The sequence below is a fragment of the Arachis ipaensis genome, chromosome B8, assembly GCF_059453495.1.
Source record: "Arachis ipaensis isolate K30076 ecotype BB chromosome B8, ASM5945349v1, whole genome shotgun sequence".
NCBI lineage: Eukaryota > Viridiplantae > Streptophyta > Magnoliopsida > Fabales > Fabaceae > Arachis > Arachis ipaensis.
In genome coordinates this window covers 131,447,474-131,463,176 of record NC_142443.1, presented here as the reverse complement: position 1 = coordinate 131,463,176, position 15,703 = coordinate 131,447,474, and the positions used below count along the sequence as shown (strand labels likewise).

At 38.6% G+C, this 15,703-nt stretch overlaps 2 protein-coding genes across 3 annotated transcripts; one reads left to right on the top strand and one right to left on the bottom strand.

Moving 5' to 3' along the window:
• Window positions 1–1,257: 1,257 nt before the first annotated feature.
• LOC107613279 (CRM-domain containing factor CFM3, chloroplastic/mitochondrial) lies at window positions 1,258–7,207 on the bottom strand. 2 transcript variants are annotated; one of them, XM_021109860.2, is made up of 11 exons: window positions 6,865–7,207; window positions 5,834–5,899; window positions 4,073–4,881; window positions 3,600–3,972; window positions 3,391–3,521; window positions 2,961–3,305; window positions 2,673–2,829; window positions 2,301–2,593; window positions 2,147–2,206; window positions 1,900–1,981; window positions 1,258–1,782 (listed from the first exon to the last, which is right to left on the bottom strand). In XM_021109860.2, exons 3-11 carry the CDS (start codon window positions 4,856–4,858, stop codon window positions 1,763–1,765), a joined length of 2,247 nt encoding a protein of 748 aa, XP_020965519.1. In that variant the 5' UTR covers window positions 4,859–4,881; window positions 5,834–5,899; window positions 6,865–7,207; the 3' UTR covers window positions 1,258–1,762. The 2 variants fall into 2 exon arrangements, with proteins under 2 accessions (XP_020965519.1, XP_016170693.1); XM_016315207.3 differs by having other exon boundaries at window positions 1,258–1,690.
• A 4,827-nt stretch (window positions 7,208–12,034) lies between these two features.
• Window positions 12,035–12,748, top strand: LOC148549872 (uncharacterized). Its single transcript, XM_088495823.1, has 2 exons — window positions 12,035–12,070; window positions 12,305–12,748. Exons 1-2 carry the CDS (start codon window positions 12,035–12,037, stop codon window positions 12,746–12,748), a joined length of 480 nt encoding a protein of 159 aa, XP_088351949.1.
• The last annotated feature ends 2,955 nt before the right edge of the window (window positions 12,749–15,703 follow it).

Sequence of the window (15,703 nt, the reverse complement as noted above, 5' to 3'; positions counted from 1 at the left end):
AAATTATAAATACTAAACCTTAGATAATTAAATGGTGCAAACACTAAAGAAACGTGTAACAATTTGAAATTTAAGAGGTGTTTGATGTTTAATGCAAATTTGGATAAAAGTATAAACTGGTTTGGAAGTGTTCAATTAAATATGAAAGTTTAAGTTGGTTTAATGGGTAGGAGTTAATAATTTGGATATATGGATTAGGATTAGGATTTAAGATTTATGTTACACATGTTAGGTTTAGGATTAGGGTTTAGTATTAGGATTTTATTGTTTGTTGTATACATATTAGGTTTAGGGTTAGGATTTTAAATTTAGGTTTAGGATTCAACCGGTTTAAGATTTAGGATATATTTTTCAATAATTATAGGAACTAACTTCACCAATACTAATATTATCATATCTAAATGATATACCAAATCAAGAGATTAAGGAGAAAAAAAGTAAACGAATTTAAAACACATCTTCAAATGAAGAACATATATTTAAAGATGGAACAAAAAAACAATAGAAAATATATACAAATTAACAGTTTAAAAAAAACATATTTTCACAAGAACATAAGAGTAAAGTTACAAGTCTAACAACAACTGAAAATGTAAGGACAAACACCACATAAAAAAACTAAATCCATCAATTAAAACAAATACAAAAATAAAAACAAATATAAATGTAATTTTGTACGACTTCAATATAAAAAAATTTTGTATCATAAAACATTTTAAATAAAAAACATATCAAATTTAATATTAATTATATATATTTTAATTAATTTTTAAATAATACAATACTTAATTAAAATATCCCGCAGGTTTCACCCTAATAAAGTTAAATTGATGGGCAGGTCTCACTCTAATAAAGTTAAATTTTCAATCATTTTGGTATCAAAAGTAGTCTGAGCAGCAAAAGTGAGAAACAAGAAACAGTAAAGCAAATAGGATGCGGGAAAAAACCCCCTAAAGTCAATGTTGCTCCCCGACTACTCAGCTCTACCTCCAACAGTCCAGCCACACCTCTAGCTCCGGCTGCTGCCACTCAGCTCCATCTCCAGCAACAGCGTCACTACTGCCGTCCACCTCCTCCATTGCAAGTTACTAATTAATATTTGACTCTTCTAGTAATTGGATCTGAGTTGTGTTTAGACATTCTGGTTCTTATAATCGGATTTAGGATTAATTGTATCTAGGAATTTCTGGTTCTTGTAATTATATCTAAGTTGTTTATCCTAATTTTTTTTCAAATATTTTCAGAAAGCCGTGGATATTCGTGGGGAATCGAGTCAGTCACAATTGTATCTCATCAAATTGGATATTTACATATTGCAAGGTAATAATTTACAAAGAGAGAGAGAGAGAGAGAGAGTAAGCAGTATCTAAGAATTAAGAAATAAGATAGCAGTGAGATTTCAATTGGTGATGGATTCCTTAAGCATGTCTCCCTGGAAAATTGAATAAACCGGAACGCAGCAATTTTATTCAGCATATATGCAGACTTGATACCTAGCTCTACCCGTCTCCTGGCTGCATGCAACGGCATGTCATCCAGAAACTTCACCGCAACTCTGTAAACCTGCCATCCGAGGATGGTCATCATTTTCAAAGTTTCCAAACTTCTAATCCTCAAAATCCCAGCCACCATCTTCCTCATTGCCAAAATCACTGTCATTTTGTTCCCCGTCCGAATCTTCAAGCTCACTCTGGAAATAACAATCAACAAATATTCAGTTCTCCTCGACTAGAGATCATCTTCCATATTTTATTTTATTTCATCAGTTCTCCTCGACAGCAGCTTTCAGATGATACGAAATTTGATGTTAATAGCGGAAAAAATGCGGTAAGAAAATAAGATCCAAAGCCAGTACATAAATCTTCTACAAGAAACTATATATTTTTGAGGGTGTCTTACCAGGGTGGATTCTGACATGATCTATTTGGTTAAGGTCCTCTATTCCACCCCTATCTTCAGGCTCCAAATCATGAGACAAACCCTTTGAATAATTCGAAGTGACAATATTCAGAGTATTGAATATACAAAACACAGAAAGCTGATGCTAACATGCAAGACCACCAGATACATAGAGAAATCTGATGATTAGGTAACATCTACCGGGCATGCAAATGATGAATGCAAGTTATGATAAGTCAACACTTACAAGTTCCTCTTTCATTTCTTCTATTTTTCTCCCCAATTCAGTAATATGCTTACTCAGTGCCTACACAAGTCATACAAGGTCAATTTTGAGACACAAAAGATATAGTATATAGAAGGAAATATACAGATTTGCCATTGACATAAAAATTTGGAACCTCATGACGTTGCATGGCAATTGACCGCTTTAGTGCCTTTGCCTTTGTTAGAAGGTTTCTTGGCTTTATGGTAACGGGACGCCTATAATTCTTCCCACGGTAGTAAATAAGACAAAATCCTTTTGGAAGTCTATCTATCGAAACTAGTATTCCACCACTCTCATATTCCAGTAATCTAGCTGTGTCCTCAACAAAAGCAAAGGTCTTTTGTTTTGTTATTAATTTAACAAGCTCACGATGTCTCCAATGCAAATGCATATTCTCAATGACACCATCAAAAACTCCACGTATACCTGAAGATTATCATTAATAGTTGTTAGGTAATGCACCATTATAATATAGCAACTTTCAAAACAGCTGAAAATTACCCACCAAGTGGCAAGTACGGCTTCATAATTAAACCAACCCTGCGGAACATAGCACGCTCTTCTTCTGATATTGTTTCCTGATCACAATCAGGATCAGCTGGAACCAAGGAAGCTTCTACCTTGGATAAAAGATTTTCTGCTCTAATTTTTTTGGTCTTGGCCTGTTCAGAATTAGAGTTGTAATGATAATAATAATAAGAAGAACAAGATCACTACCAATAATCATAAATAAATGAAAAATAAAAAAACTCGAGCATATAATCTTCAACAATGAAAAGGATTAGAGACTTACAAGAACCAGTTTACGTTCAACTTTTCTGAAAAGCTTAACATTCTTAGCTTTTGCAGACTCTTTGATCATCTTCTCACGTTCTTCAGCAGATATATCCTTTCCCCAGCGTGTCTGAGCTTCATAGAACTCAGCCAATGATCCTGCTTGAGTCGTTGCTTCATCTGTCCCTGATTGAGTTACATCAATGGCTCTGTGCCGTGCTTTCTCCTCATCATCTACTACTTGTTTCGTCATTTCTTGTCTTTCAGCTAAAACAGCAGCGACACTAGTCGGGACAAAGTCCTTCCCGCGATATATTACAATGAAATATTTATTTCTTATCAGCAAGGTGCCTCCTGTTAATTTCTGAACCAGGAAAGAAAAACAAGATTTATCATCATGCTCCATTGAACAATGACTAGGGCTATAACCGAAGCTACAGATAACATACCTTTAGCTCCCCAGCCATTAGTTCATTGTTTGTATTCAGGATACCACGCTTAACAGCAATCTTCACAACTAAGCTTTTTTCCCATAGCTTCAGAATAGCAACTGCAAGACCTTGGAGATTTCGATTTCTACCTTTACAAGGTTCAACAAAAGATCCATATAAGTAAAAGGACAATGATTTAATACATTACCGTAGTAGAATAACATTACCTAGAGCAAAATGACAAGGAAGAGCTTTGGAAAGTTTCCTCATATTCGTCAGCTCTGCATCTGTTAGTCTCGGAGGCATTCCAGTTGGAAGAAGTCTAAGGGGAGTCTTATATCCAGGTACAGTAGGAGGAAGTAAATCCGCATCAATAGGAAGTATTCCCGTGCCCCACCATTCGACAAAACGAGGACCTAAACCACCAAGCATCCTGTCAAACTCTTCTTCCTCTGGCGTCATGTTCGCAAGCTGTTCTTGATTCATCATAACCGGCTCACTCCTTTCCAAAGATGCAGGTGTTGGTCCTTCATAGTTTTTCCCACGAAACACCAGCATAACACTTCCTGACCTCCATATAACTAACCCTCTTGTTCTGCGCTGCAAAATGCTACAAGATTTCAGTTCATAAGTTCTCTAAACAAAAATGCTATTGAAATCAAGAACAAAATAAGAATAAGTGAAAGCGGAAGCAAGAAACCTCAACAATTTCATGAGCAGTCTTCATATCTCTGGCAAGAAGCTCATGGAACTTGAGCCTAACAACTTCCTTCTTCCTCCACTGATCATGAATCTTGTCCAGCACAGCCTGCGTGAGCCCAGCTTTGGCCACATTCACCTTCTCCTTCAGTTGCATCCCCAATCTTCGCAACCGCGCCCGCTCCTCCTCCTCAAGATTCAATTCCGCCAAAGTTGGCGGCTTCACCTTCCTCTTCTGCATCACCTTATTCTCTATCTCCACAGCTTCCTTCTCATCCTCACCATCTCTATCCCATGGCAGAAGCATGTCGTTAGCTTCATCCTCAGCCAATGCGGTATCAGAACGAACCCAGTCTCGGCGTAGCAAGCGACTTAAACCTCCGGGTGCTTCCACGTTATCGTCGTTGTAGGAGGCTAATCGTAAATTTCGCAAGCGGATAACGACTCTGTCGATTGCGTTGCAAGGGTTGTTGTCATTCCGCAAGAAGTGAGAGTCGTCGGGGTCAAAGAGGTCATCGGCGGCCGGTTGGGGGAAACGTGGTGAGGGTTTGGGGTTGGGGAATCGGGAAGAATTAGGGTTAGCGGGAGGCCACTTGGTGAGCCAACTGTCAGATGAGGTGACTTTATTGGAAGGTTTGGGTTGGGAGTGGGTTGGGTAGGTGGCAGAGACACAGAAAGGCCTCAGAATGCTAAGTTGATAAGAGTGCGAAGCAGTTGTGCACAAGTAAGAGGTCCCGACACTCAGAGGGAGTTCCGATAACTTAGCAGTACTGTTCCCAAGTGCCATATTAGCCTCTCCCCAGCATTTCTCTGCGCACTCAGAGTGGCACAAACATAGTTATCAGAACCGAACCGGTAATTGACCCGGTCATAATTATAAAAATAAAATTAAAATCAAAAGTTAAAACTTAAAATGCATGTCAAACATATTAATAACAATCTAGTTCCTGGTACAAAATACTTTCTCAATTTAAATGAACAAGAGAGAGAACAAAAAATAACACAATCAGTAAATCAAATTCAAGGAGTGATCTCAAAGTTGGCATCTATATCTTCATAGGACAAATTTGAAGCTGGACCAACATTTCCTTCATTTTGATTTGCATCTATATCTACATTTGTGTATTTTTTACAAATCAATACCAAGAATAATTTATAATAGGAACCGAGTTGTGATTAAGACATTTTTAAAATTCTAGCAAAAAAAAAATAGAGAGTGGGAACAACAATTTAACTGAACAATTTTATTCTGACTTGCAGAGAACATGAACCTAATTTTCAACAACAAATTCAAATATGATAATTTTTAGTAACAAGAGATTAAGCTCAAAAGATGATTTACAGATTTACAGCAACAAAAAATTCAGCTAAGTGATTATTTCAGCAAAACAACAACAGACAACCTTCAGTGATGATAATCAGTAATTCAACTCAATGATGATTTTCAGCCAAAAAAAAAATAGTTCAGTGATATTTTCAGCAACAAATTCAACTTTTAGCAACAAAGTCAAGGTGCATTAATGAATTACAGCAACAAAAAATTTAGCTAGGTGATTTTTTTAACAAGACAGCAACAGATTCAAGATTTGGTGATGATAATCAGTAAACAATTCCACTCAGTGATGATTTTCAGCAACAAAAAAATTAGCCCAGTGATATTTTCAGCAAAATATTCAACTTTCAGCAACAAAATCAAGGTGTAAAGATGAATTACAACAACAAAATTAAGCAAGAAAGAAAAGAGGAATTTGTTAGAACTCACCAAATCAGCTGCTGACGGCGAGGCTCGAAACAAGAAGACGACATCGACGACCAGCTCCGGGACGTGCTTAAAATAAAATATAAAATATAATTATTAAAAAATTAATATATAATTTTAAATATTTAAATTTAATGATTTTTAAGTTGATAAAATTCAAAATTTTACAATTTTACCTAATAAATTATCCATAATTTATCATTAAAAGTTCACAAACATCTTCAAACATTAAAATTTATAACTAATAAAAATCAAAATGCGCATAAATGACAAATCGGAATCAGAAAAATCAGCATAAACAACTCAGAATAAAAAAAATCAGCATAAACAACAATTCAGAGAAAATTCCAACATAAACAATGCAGTGAAGCACTGCACCACACCACCATCAACAACTCAAATCAGAAAAATCAACAACCAGAATCAACAAATCAGAAAAATCAGCATAAACAATTCAGAATTAGAATCATAGCATAAACAACTTAGAATCAGAAAAAATTCCAACATAAACAATTTGGCGCATTGAGTTGAATTGAAGATGTAGCACTAAAATCAAAGGATGCCTCAACTTCCAAGGCTAATTAACATCTGCTAAACAAAAATCCTAATTCAAACCTAGTGTTCAAAATTAGTAGAATCAAATCAGCCCTGATCACCTCAGAAGCATTAATAAAAATAAATAAATAAAATTCACCCCACAAAACAGAATCATATTTACATATTTGGAAGAATAAAAACTACATGCCAACCAAGAAGTAAGAACATGCCATTTACTATTTTTGACATCAAAACAAAGCACATGCTCTTGATTGGAATGATGGAAGTAGCAGCAGCGGTAGCACAAAGCAATTATATTATATCAGGACAAAAAGCATGAAAATTGGAAGCAATTTCTATTTCATATTTCATAGCTTCCATAGGGAATATTTGGAGACTAATCCTAACACAAGAACACACAAACGAAATCTATTGGATTTCTCATAATCCTAAGAAGTGACCCTTATTAAGATTACGAATATATCCAAATTTAATACCAAATCCAAATCTAATGCTTGTGCAGCTCTCAATGAGACTGATAAGACAGAGACAGAGTGAGCTCGGAGAGAAACAGAGAGCTTGAAGAGAGACGCGACGGCGAGGAGAAGAACTCCGAGCGCGACGGAGAGAAGAGGGCTGATCGATAGAGACCACTTTTGGCGACGACGGCACGCTTTCTATCACAATCCCGGCGGCGACGGCACCCTCTAGCCAAGGAGAGGAGATCAGTGATGGAGACGGTGGCGGCTAGGGCTTCTGGTGGTGATTGCTCTGATAGGGTTCAGGGTTGCCTTTGGTCTACTCGGTGGCTTTTTTTTTCACATAAAACGGCGCCGTTTTGACTAGCAGAAGAGCGAGCCACACCTTTCAGAAAACGGTCGGGTTCAACCGTTTTGCCGGTTAATCTTAATCTTGTATTCAAAATCTTGATCGCGTATCAGTGTAATCAGTCTTATTTTTAAGGATAAAGTATATTTTTTATTTTTAAAGTTTGGCGAAAATTTTAAAAATATTCATAAGTTTTATTTTGTTTTAATTTTATTCCAAAATTTTTTTATTTGCATCAAATATACTCTTCACAGTTAAATTTTCAAAAAATTTAAGACTAATGTAACAATAATACATGAAAATTATGCATGATTTGCAGGAGTTGAGGGTTGTTATAAAATTGTTGTTGAATTGGTCTCAAATTTTTTAAAAAATTAGTCGTTAGGAGTATAGTTGATGCAAATCGAACATTTCTATGACAAAATTGAAACAAAATAAAATTTAAAGATATTTTTGAAACTTTTATCAAATTTTAGGGACAAAAAATATACTTTATCCTATTTTTAATATGTATTTTTGAAGTAAATTTAAAAATAGTATATATTATTATTTATTAAAACAAATAATATTTTAAATACTTTATATAATTAAAATAAATATTAAAAATTAATTTATATTCTAATATCAATAAAATAACAAAATATCATTACAATTTATCTAAAAATTAAATATATATATATATATATATATATATATATATATATATATATATATATATATATATATATATATTGATATGGCCGCCTTTAATACGAGCTATAACTCGGTATTATAGCCGTTCTCACTAAGAGTTATAACTGTCGCCCGTTATAAGCTTGGCCTTTCATGAGCCATAACTCGGTCAGATTAATACTTCTATCATAACTGACATTCAAACGGCATAATTAAATCGGTTACAATATCAGTCATTCCAAAAACCGACGATTAATGCCGAGAATGTAACGGACGAAGAATTCATCATATAAAGCAAGGTAAAGCATTTCTTCTGGATTAAGTTCGAATAGGACAATATACTGACTTAAGATTTGGCGTGCCTTTGCAGGTACACTCCCCCTCTTCATTGCTCGTACACTCACGCTGCAACGAAAAGAAAAGTTCGGACTCAAGTGTTAGACGCTCAGCCTCCGAGGTTATAGCTCGGCCATCACCGGATAGTTGAAGCCGATCTATTTCACAGGCAAGATCAATCGGCGCCCACCATGGGGCCGAAGAAATCAATTCTTTCTTTTTGGTCCCATTACCTTCGCTTACACCCATGGCTAACGTACCACCCCCTTCCATATCCGAGCTTATGCGGATGGTAACCGAGCTACAGCAAGCTAATCAACGGATGGCCGACGAAAATCAAATAATGGCTGCCCAAATCGCTGAACTGAATCATGTCCGGATAGAAAATGACAACACTCATCACCGGCAATTAAAAGATAATGAGCATCATTCTGAACCCTCTCACGTCTCGGACACCATCCGAGCTGAGGGAGTCCAGCCTGAAGATGAAAACGAAGAGTCTGATGAACTCGTAAGACCTTTCACGCCAGAAGTGATGAACTTCGAGCTACCAAAAAGATTCGCCCTCCCGCTGACCCTCACGCCTTATGATGGGCTTGGAGACCCGAAGAAATTTCTCAAAAAATTCCGATCAATAATGATCGTTAACGGTGCATCAGATACTGTTTTATGCCGTTATTTTCCGAATTATTTAGACGGTCCTGCACTTGATTGGTTGTGTGCTTTGCCTGCAGGTTCCATTTCACGATTTCAACAACTAGCCAAGCTATTTGAAGAGTATTTCGCCGGATCTGCAATTTATTTGCATGACTCGGATTATCTTAATACAATCAAGCAAGGACAAAATGAAAGCCTGAAGGATTACATGACCCGTTTTACGAAGATCGCCATAAGCATACCAGACCTTCACCCCGAGGTCCATCTCCACGCAATCAAAAGCGGACTCCGACCAGGGAAGTTCCAAGAAACCATCGCGGTAGCCAAGCCAAAGACTCTTGCCGAGTTCCGCGAGAAAGCCAAAGGCCAAATCGATATCGAGGAGCTCATACAAGCTCGAAAGTCGGACAAAACGAGTTACAGAGATGAACATAAGACTCCGAGCAGTAAGCAAAGTTTTAAACTAACCCCTCGGTTTGATTCTTATACGGAGTTCAACACTAGGCGAGAGGACATAATAAAAGAAATCCTGAATTCAAAATTGATCAAGCCACCGAGAAAGGCTGGTACCTATCAAGATACTAAAAACGCGGATAAATCCAAATATTGTGCATTCCACCAAAAGCACGGCCACACTACTGACGACTGTGTGGTGGCCAAAGACCTTTTGAAAAGACTGGCTCGGCAAGGCCACCTTGACAAGTATATTGGAGGTCACATCCAAAAACATACAACGATGTCTACAACCAATGATTTACCCGAACAACCGCACCGAGGCAAAGAAAAGGTAACGTCGGGCAGTAATGAAAAGCCTCGAGAAATAATCAATTGTATTTCAGGAGGATACGCCAGTGGAGGATCCTCAAGCTTGGCAAGAAAAAGATCATTCCGAACAATATGCTCATTAGATGGCCCACAGAGCGAAGCCAAAGACACAACACAACTCGCACAAGTCACATTTACACAAGCAGACTTTAATTCTACATTACAAAACCTAGATGATCCTGTGGTGATCACTCTTCAGGTAGGAGACCTTTTGGTCAAGAAGGTACTTCTAGATCCTGGGAGCAGTGCCGACGTCCTGTTCTACTTGACATTTCAAAAAATGAAGCTTAGCAACAACATTCTCCAGTCAACAGGGAGAGATCTCGTCAGTTTCTCGGGTGAACGAGTTCCAATATTAGGGTCAGTGTGGTTACAAACCATACTGGGTGAGCATCCTCTTTCAAAAATATGTGATATTCAATATTTAGTAGTAGATTGCTTCAGTCCATATAATCTTATACTTGGCCGACCTTTCTTAAACAAGTTCGACCCCTCAGGACGATCATGTTGTCACAATCCATGGAGATTATAAAGAAGCTCGGCATTGTTACAACATCGGCATGAAGTTCCAAAATCATTGGAAACAACAAGTCAACAATGTCAACCTTACCAACAATAGCTCAGCATTAGCCGACCTGGATCCAAGAGCCGACTACCGAGAAAGACCTACTCCATCCGATGACTTACAGAAAGTGTATTTTAACAATGATCCTAACAAATCACCTTTGTAGGTACGTCAGTAAGTGCAGAGGAGCTACAAGCCATCACCACCTTCCTACAAAAACAAGCCGACTTATTTGCATGGACGCCTTCTGATATGCCCGGCATCGATCCACAGATCATCAGCCATAAATTAGCTATAAACCCATCTGCACGACCTGTGCAGCAAAAGAAAAGGAAACTTGGCGATCAAAAAAGAAGAGCATCATTAGAAGAAACGCAAAAGCTAATCAATGCAGAATTCATCAAAGAGATCAGATTCACCACCTGGCTGGCCAATGTGGTTATGGTAAGGAAACAAAACGGTAAGTGGCGCATGTGCGTCGATTTTACTGACTTAAACAAAGCATGCCCAAAGGATTCTTATCATTTACCATCCATAGACACTCTGGTAGATAACGCTTCCGGTTACGCTACCTTAAGTTTCATGGATGCCTATTCGGGGTACAACCAAATCCTTATGCACCCCTCCGATCAAAGTAAAATAGCATTTATTACTGACTTCGGCAACTACTGCTATAAGGTTATGCCTTTTGGACTAAAGAATGCATGAGCAACTTACCAGCATCTTATGGATAAGGTTTTTGCCAAACAGATCGGTAGAAACATAGAGGTTTACGTGGATGACATGGTCGCCAAGACAAAGGTCGGCCGGAACCATATTGACGACTTAACAGAGATATTCGGCCAAATACGCCACTACAATATGCGTCTGAACCCGGAAAAATGCGCTTTCACAATACAAGGTGGTAAGTTCTTGGGGTTTTTATTAACAAACAAGGGCATTGAGGCAAACCCTGACAAATGCCGAGCAGTTGTGGATATGACGAGCCCGAAAACAATAAAAGAAGTACAACGCCTCACAGGAAGGCTTGCTGCACTATCAAGATTTGTACCATGTTTAGCTTCAAAGTCTAGTCCTTTTTTCCAAACAATAAAAAAGAAAACCCGATTTCAATGGACCGACGATTGTGAAAGAGCTTTTAGCACACTTAAAGCAACTCTCTCACAACCGCCGATTTTACAAAAACCCCTTCAAGAGGAAGACTTATTTTTGTATTTATCAGTTACTGATTGGGCGATAAGCTCTGCTCTTGTCACAGAAAGGAACAAAACTCAGTATCCAGTATACTTCGTCAGCAAAACGCTCTACCACGCCGAGCTTAATTATCCGAGAATAGAGAAGCTGGCCTTAGCATTAGTATTTTCAGCAAGAAGACTCCGACCTTATTTCCAGAGTCATGTCATCAATGTCAAAATAGATCACCCATTGCGACAAGTGTTACACAAGCCAGACATTGCAGGGAGACTTATAAAGTGGTCGATCGAATTATCGGAGTTCGACATCAGATACCAGTCAAGAGGGCCGATCAAGTCACAATTTTGGCCGATTTTATTGCAGAACTTACCATACCCTCAGAAGAAGACCACACAAAACAATGGAGCTTATACATAGACGGCTCATCCAACAAGGAAGGATGTGGTGCTGGAATACGACTGGAGGCCGACGATGGTTCCATCCTTGAGCATTCCTTACACTTATCTTTTAAAGCTAGCAACAATCAGTCAGAATATGAAGCCCTAGTCGCAGGACTCCGACTTTGTTTAGACCTCCATATATCCACTATAATGGTATACTGTGACTCACTATTGGTTGTTCAACAGGTAAACGACCTGTTTCAAGTAAGAGATCCTCTTCTATCTAAATATTTACTGTTAGTTAAAGATTTAATCTCAAAATTTTCAACATTTGAAATACAACACATACCAAGAGAACAAAACCAAAGGGCCGACATTTTATCCAAGCTCGGCAGCACCCAGTCCGACATGTCTACATTACATCAATTTACTATAACATCTCCAAGTGTTAATCTAACAGAGGTGCTAAGTGTTACACAGGAAAGAGATTGGCGAACAGATTTCATAGCTTATCTCCAAACAGACCGTGTACCAGATACCACAGATAATGTAAAAAGGTTCCGAAAACAAGCAAGTTTTTTCACATTACTCAACGGAACCTTATACAGACGAGGATTCACTCGCCCACTGCTAAAATGCCTTAGCAAAGCCGAGGCCGACATAGCATTGTCCGAAGCCCATGAGGGTATTTGCGGAACACATACAGGAGCTCGGAGCTTAGCCTCCAAAATCCTCCGTGCTGGCTTCTTTTGGCCATCTCTCAAACATGACAGCGAAAACAAGGTTCGAACCTGTGCCAATTGCCAGAAGCACGCCTCGATCATCCATATTCCTGCCGAAGATATGCATCATTCCGATGTCACATGGCCCTTCAACCAATGGGGGTTATACATACTCGGTCCGTTCCCCACGGCACCAGGTTAGGTAAAATTTCTTGTTGTCGCAATTGATTATTTCTCAAAATGGGTCGAGGCCCAACCTTTGGCTAAGATTACATCCCAACAAATGATCTCTTTCGTTTAGAAAAATATTATTTGCCGTTTTGGCATTCCTCACCATATCATCACTAACAATGGTCGCCAGTTTGCCGATCAGAAATTTCAATCTTTTTTGCAGAACCTTAAAATCAAACAACACTTTGCCTCCGTTGAACATCCTCAGACAAACAGACTAGCAGAAGCAGCAAATAAATTCATCTTGCACGCCTTAAGAAGAAATTAGACAACGCTAAAGGGTTCTGGGCCGAGCTCATACCTGAAGTCCTTTGGGGATACAATACAACTCCTCAGTCATCAACCAAGGAGACACCATTCCGACTCGTATATGGCTCTGAAGCCATGATACCACTGGAAATCTCCCAAAGCTCAATCAGAACACAGCTCGGAATCCAAGATGAAGCTTGGCGAGCCGAGCTAGACAACATCAAAGAAATAAGGGATATAGCCACGCTCAGACAATGCGCGGCACAACAAATATTATCTCGGTGATACAATAAATCGGTAAGGAGTCGATCATTTGAAAAAGGAGATTTAGTCCTTCGAAAGACAGAAGTTGCACGAAGACCACCATCCCACGGAAAGCTCGCCGCAAACTGGGAGGGCCCATACCGAGTCACACAAGTCCTCGGCAACGGAGCATATAGACTAGAATCAATAAATGGTACAATCCTACCTAATACTTGGAATGTGTCCTCCCTAAAGAAATTCTATAGTTAAAAGTCGGGGACAGGCTTGTACTCTTTTTCTTACTACCAAGATTTTTCCCAAAAAAGAGTTTTGCTTGGAGAGGTTTTAACGAGACCAGCCTACCTGCACCTTTGTACTCAAAGGTTCATCAATTTAATCAATCAAGTTCATCTTCAAATATATATGAGCTATGCGCATCTATCACCATTTTGCTTTAATAATTTAAAGCATAACTACAAATTTGTCTACTATCGACACCCAAAATGACGAACAATTTCAAACCAAAATAACTCGGCGCTACTAACATACGAGAGAATATTCTGTTCAGAAATTCTAATCAAACAAGCAAAAGGCTTCTATAAACAAAAAGCCATTCCAGCCACTGATATGTAAACAAAATCAAGATATTCCATCAGCGTCAATAGCAAGTGTCACAAACTTTAAACCCTTAAACAAGTTCCAACAACATATCCAAAAAAGCTCAAAAAGTTCCCTTAAATTACTGCTTTTACAAAACAACAGAAGGAATATTAAACAATCTCGGCCTCGCCTTCGGCCTCCCCATCATCCTCGACCATCTTCCCATCACGAACAATCTTCGCAGGATCCATCTCAGAAAGATCAGCATCCGGAACCAAGAACTTCGCCTGTAAGCATGCTCTCTCAAAACCCTCAACAAAAGAGTCCAATATTTCATCACCTTTCTTTTTCTCCAGCTCTTTAAGCTGAGCAGTAACCTCAATTAACCGAGATTCCATGCTCGCTAGATCAGCTTCCTTTTTCTTCCAATCTTCCACATCCTTAGCATAATTATCTTTTGTTTCCTTCAACTGCTTCTCAGTTTCGGTCAACCGACTTTGTAACCCGGCAGCAATACCCTTACTCTTAATTAACTATTCTTTATACACAACACATTCCGCTTTTTCACCTGCCAGCTTTTTATGCCTCAATTCTTGACTACGCCCTAAGCTCGCTAGCCTAAGACCAACAACCTACAAAACATGATAACCACAAGGTATATAAAATATACAAATTAAAGTAGATTACCAATATAAAAGCACGATATTACCTGCATATACTGACCAATAGCCATCTCACCGACTTCATTCGCCAAAGAAGCATCGGCAAAAGATTGACAGTACTGGTCAGCCACAGCCATGTAGGGATACTCTTTCCCCCACACAGACACACCTCCACTTTGCTCAGATATCTCATGAAGTTTTCTTTGATTCACGACAAAGGCCTCAATTTCCTTTATAGCAACACCATGCTCTTTCCCACTAGACTCCTCAGACAAATCCACAACATCCGACTTCCTCATTTTCACAATCACCTTCCTTCGACCCTGAGTAGGCTGACTCACTTCTCCAGCCACTACCACCTTCTCAAGATTTGATGAGAAAACCTCCTTTTCCAAGTTCTTATTTTTGAACCGAGACCTCAGCGACGCAGCTGAAACGCCAGGATACTTCCCTCCTGCAAAATTCCAAGGAAACAACAAATCAGTACAACACAAGGCACTAAAATAAAACGAAATCACAAACAAAACTCACCCATATATTCTACCACAGCATCTCTGTTTTCATCCCACTTTAACAATTCAAACATCGAAATCAAGTCTTTCCGATCAATTTGTTCCACCAAGAACTCAATAATACAGACATTTCTCGGAGTAATGACTTCGGCACCGAGGATGTTCTGTGGTTTCGAACACCACCATAAAGGAAACCTCTCACCCAGCAACTCATCCATATAAAACGGAAACTCCCTTTCCACATTCTTCACTTTAAGGTACATCTCTTTAAAATCCTTAAAAGATGATTTATATAGTTTGAAAATACCAAACCCAGGAGTGCTGTTCAAATTAACCCACCCCCCTTTCCAAACCCCCTTTGCTTGGAACATAGAAAAGAATAAATCCACAAAAGGCTCTTCCTCCAGAAACTCCATCAATATCTCAAAGCATTGCAGAAATGCCCACCCATTATGATGCAACTGTGAAGGAGCACAGTTAAGTTGCTTCAGAATCTGACATTCAAAAACAGTAAAAGGCAACTTCACTCGTAACTTCTCTAACACACAACTATGCATGTAGAAAAACTCAAATCCCTGCCCCCTATGATAAACCCTATCCTCACTACAACATGGCAGCAACTCCACTTCAACACCACACCCAGCCCTTACAATTCTCTTC

Coding starts and splice junctions, on each gene's coding strand:
- LOC107613279 (XM_021109860.2), bottom strand. CDS start 4,858: ATGGCACTTGGGAACAGTACTGCTAAGTTATCGGAACTCCCTCTGAGT. Junction 3,973..4,072: donor CTGCTCATGAAATTGTTGAG/GTTTCTTGCTTC, acceptor AGCATTTTGCAG/CGCAGAACAAGAGGGTTAGT. Junction 3,306..3,390: donor TAATGGCTGGGGAGCTAAAG/GTATGTTATCTG, acceptor TTCCTGGTTCAG/AAATTAACAGGAGGCACCTT.
- LOC148549872 (XM_088495823.1), top strand. CDS start 12,035: ATGGTATACTGTGACTCACTATTGGTTGTTCAACAG. Junction 12,071..12,304: donor CACTATTGGTTGTTCAACAG/GTAAACGACCTG, acceptor AGTGTTACACAG/GAAAGAGATTGGCGAACAGA.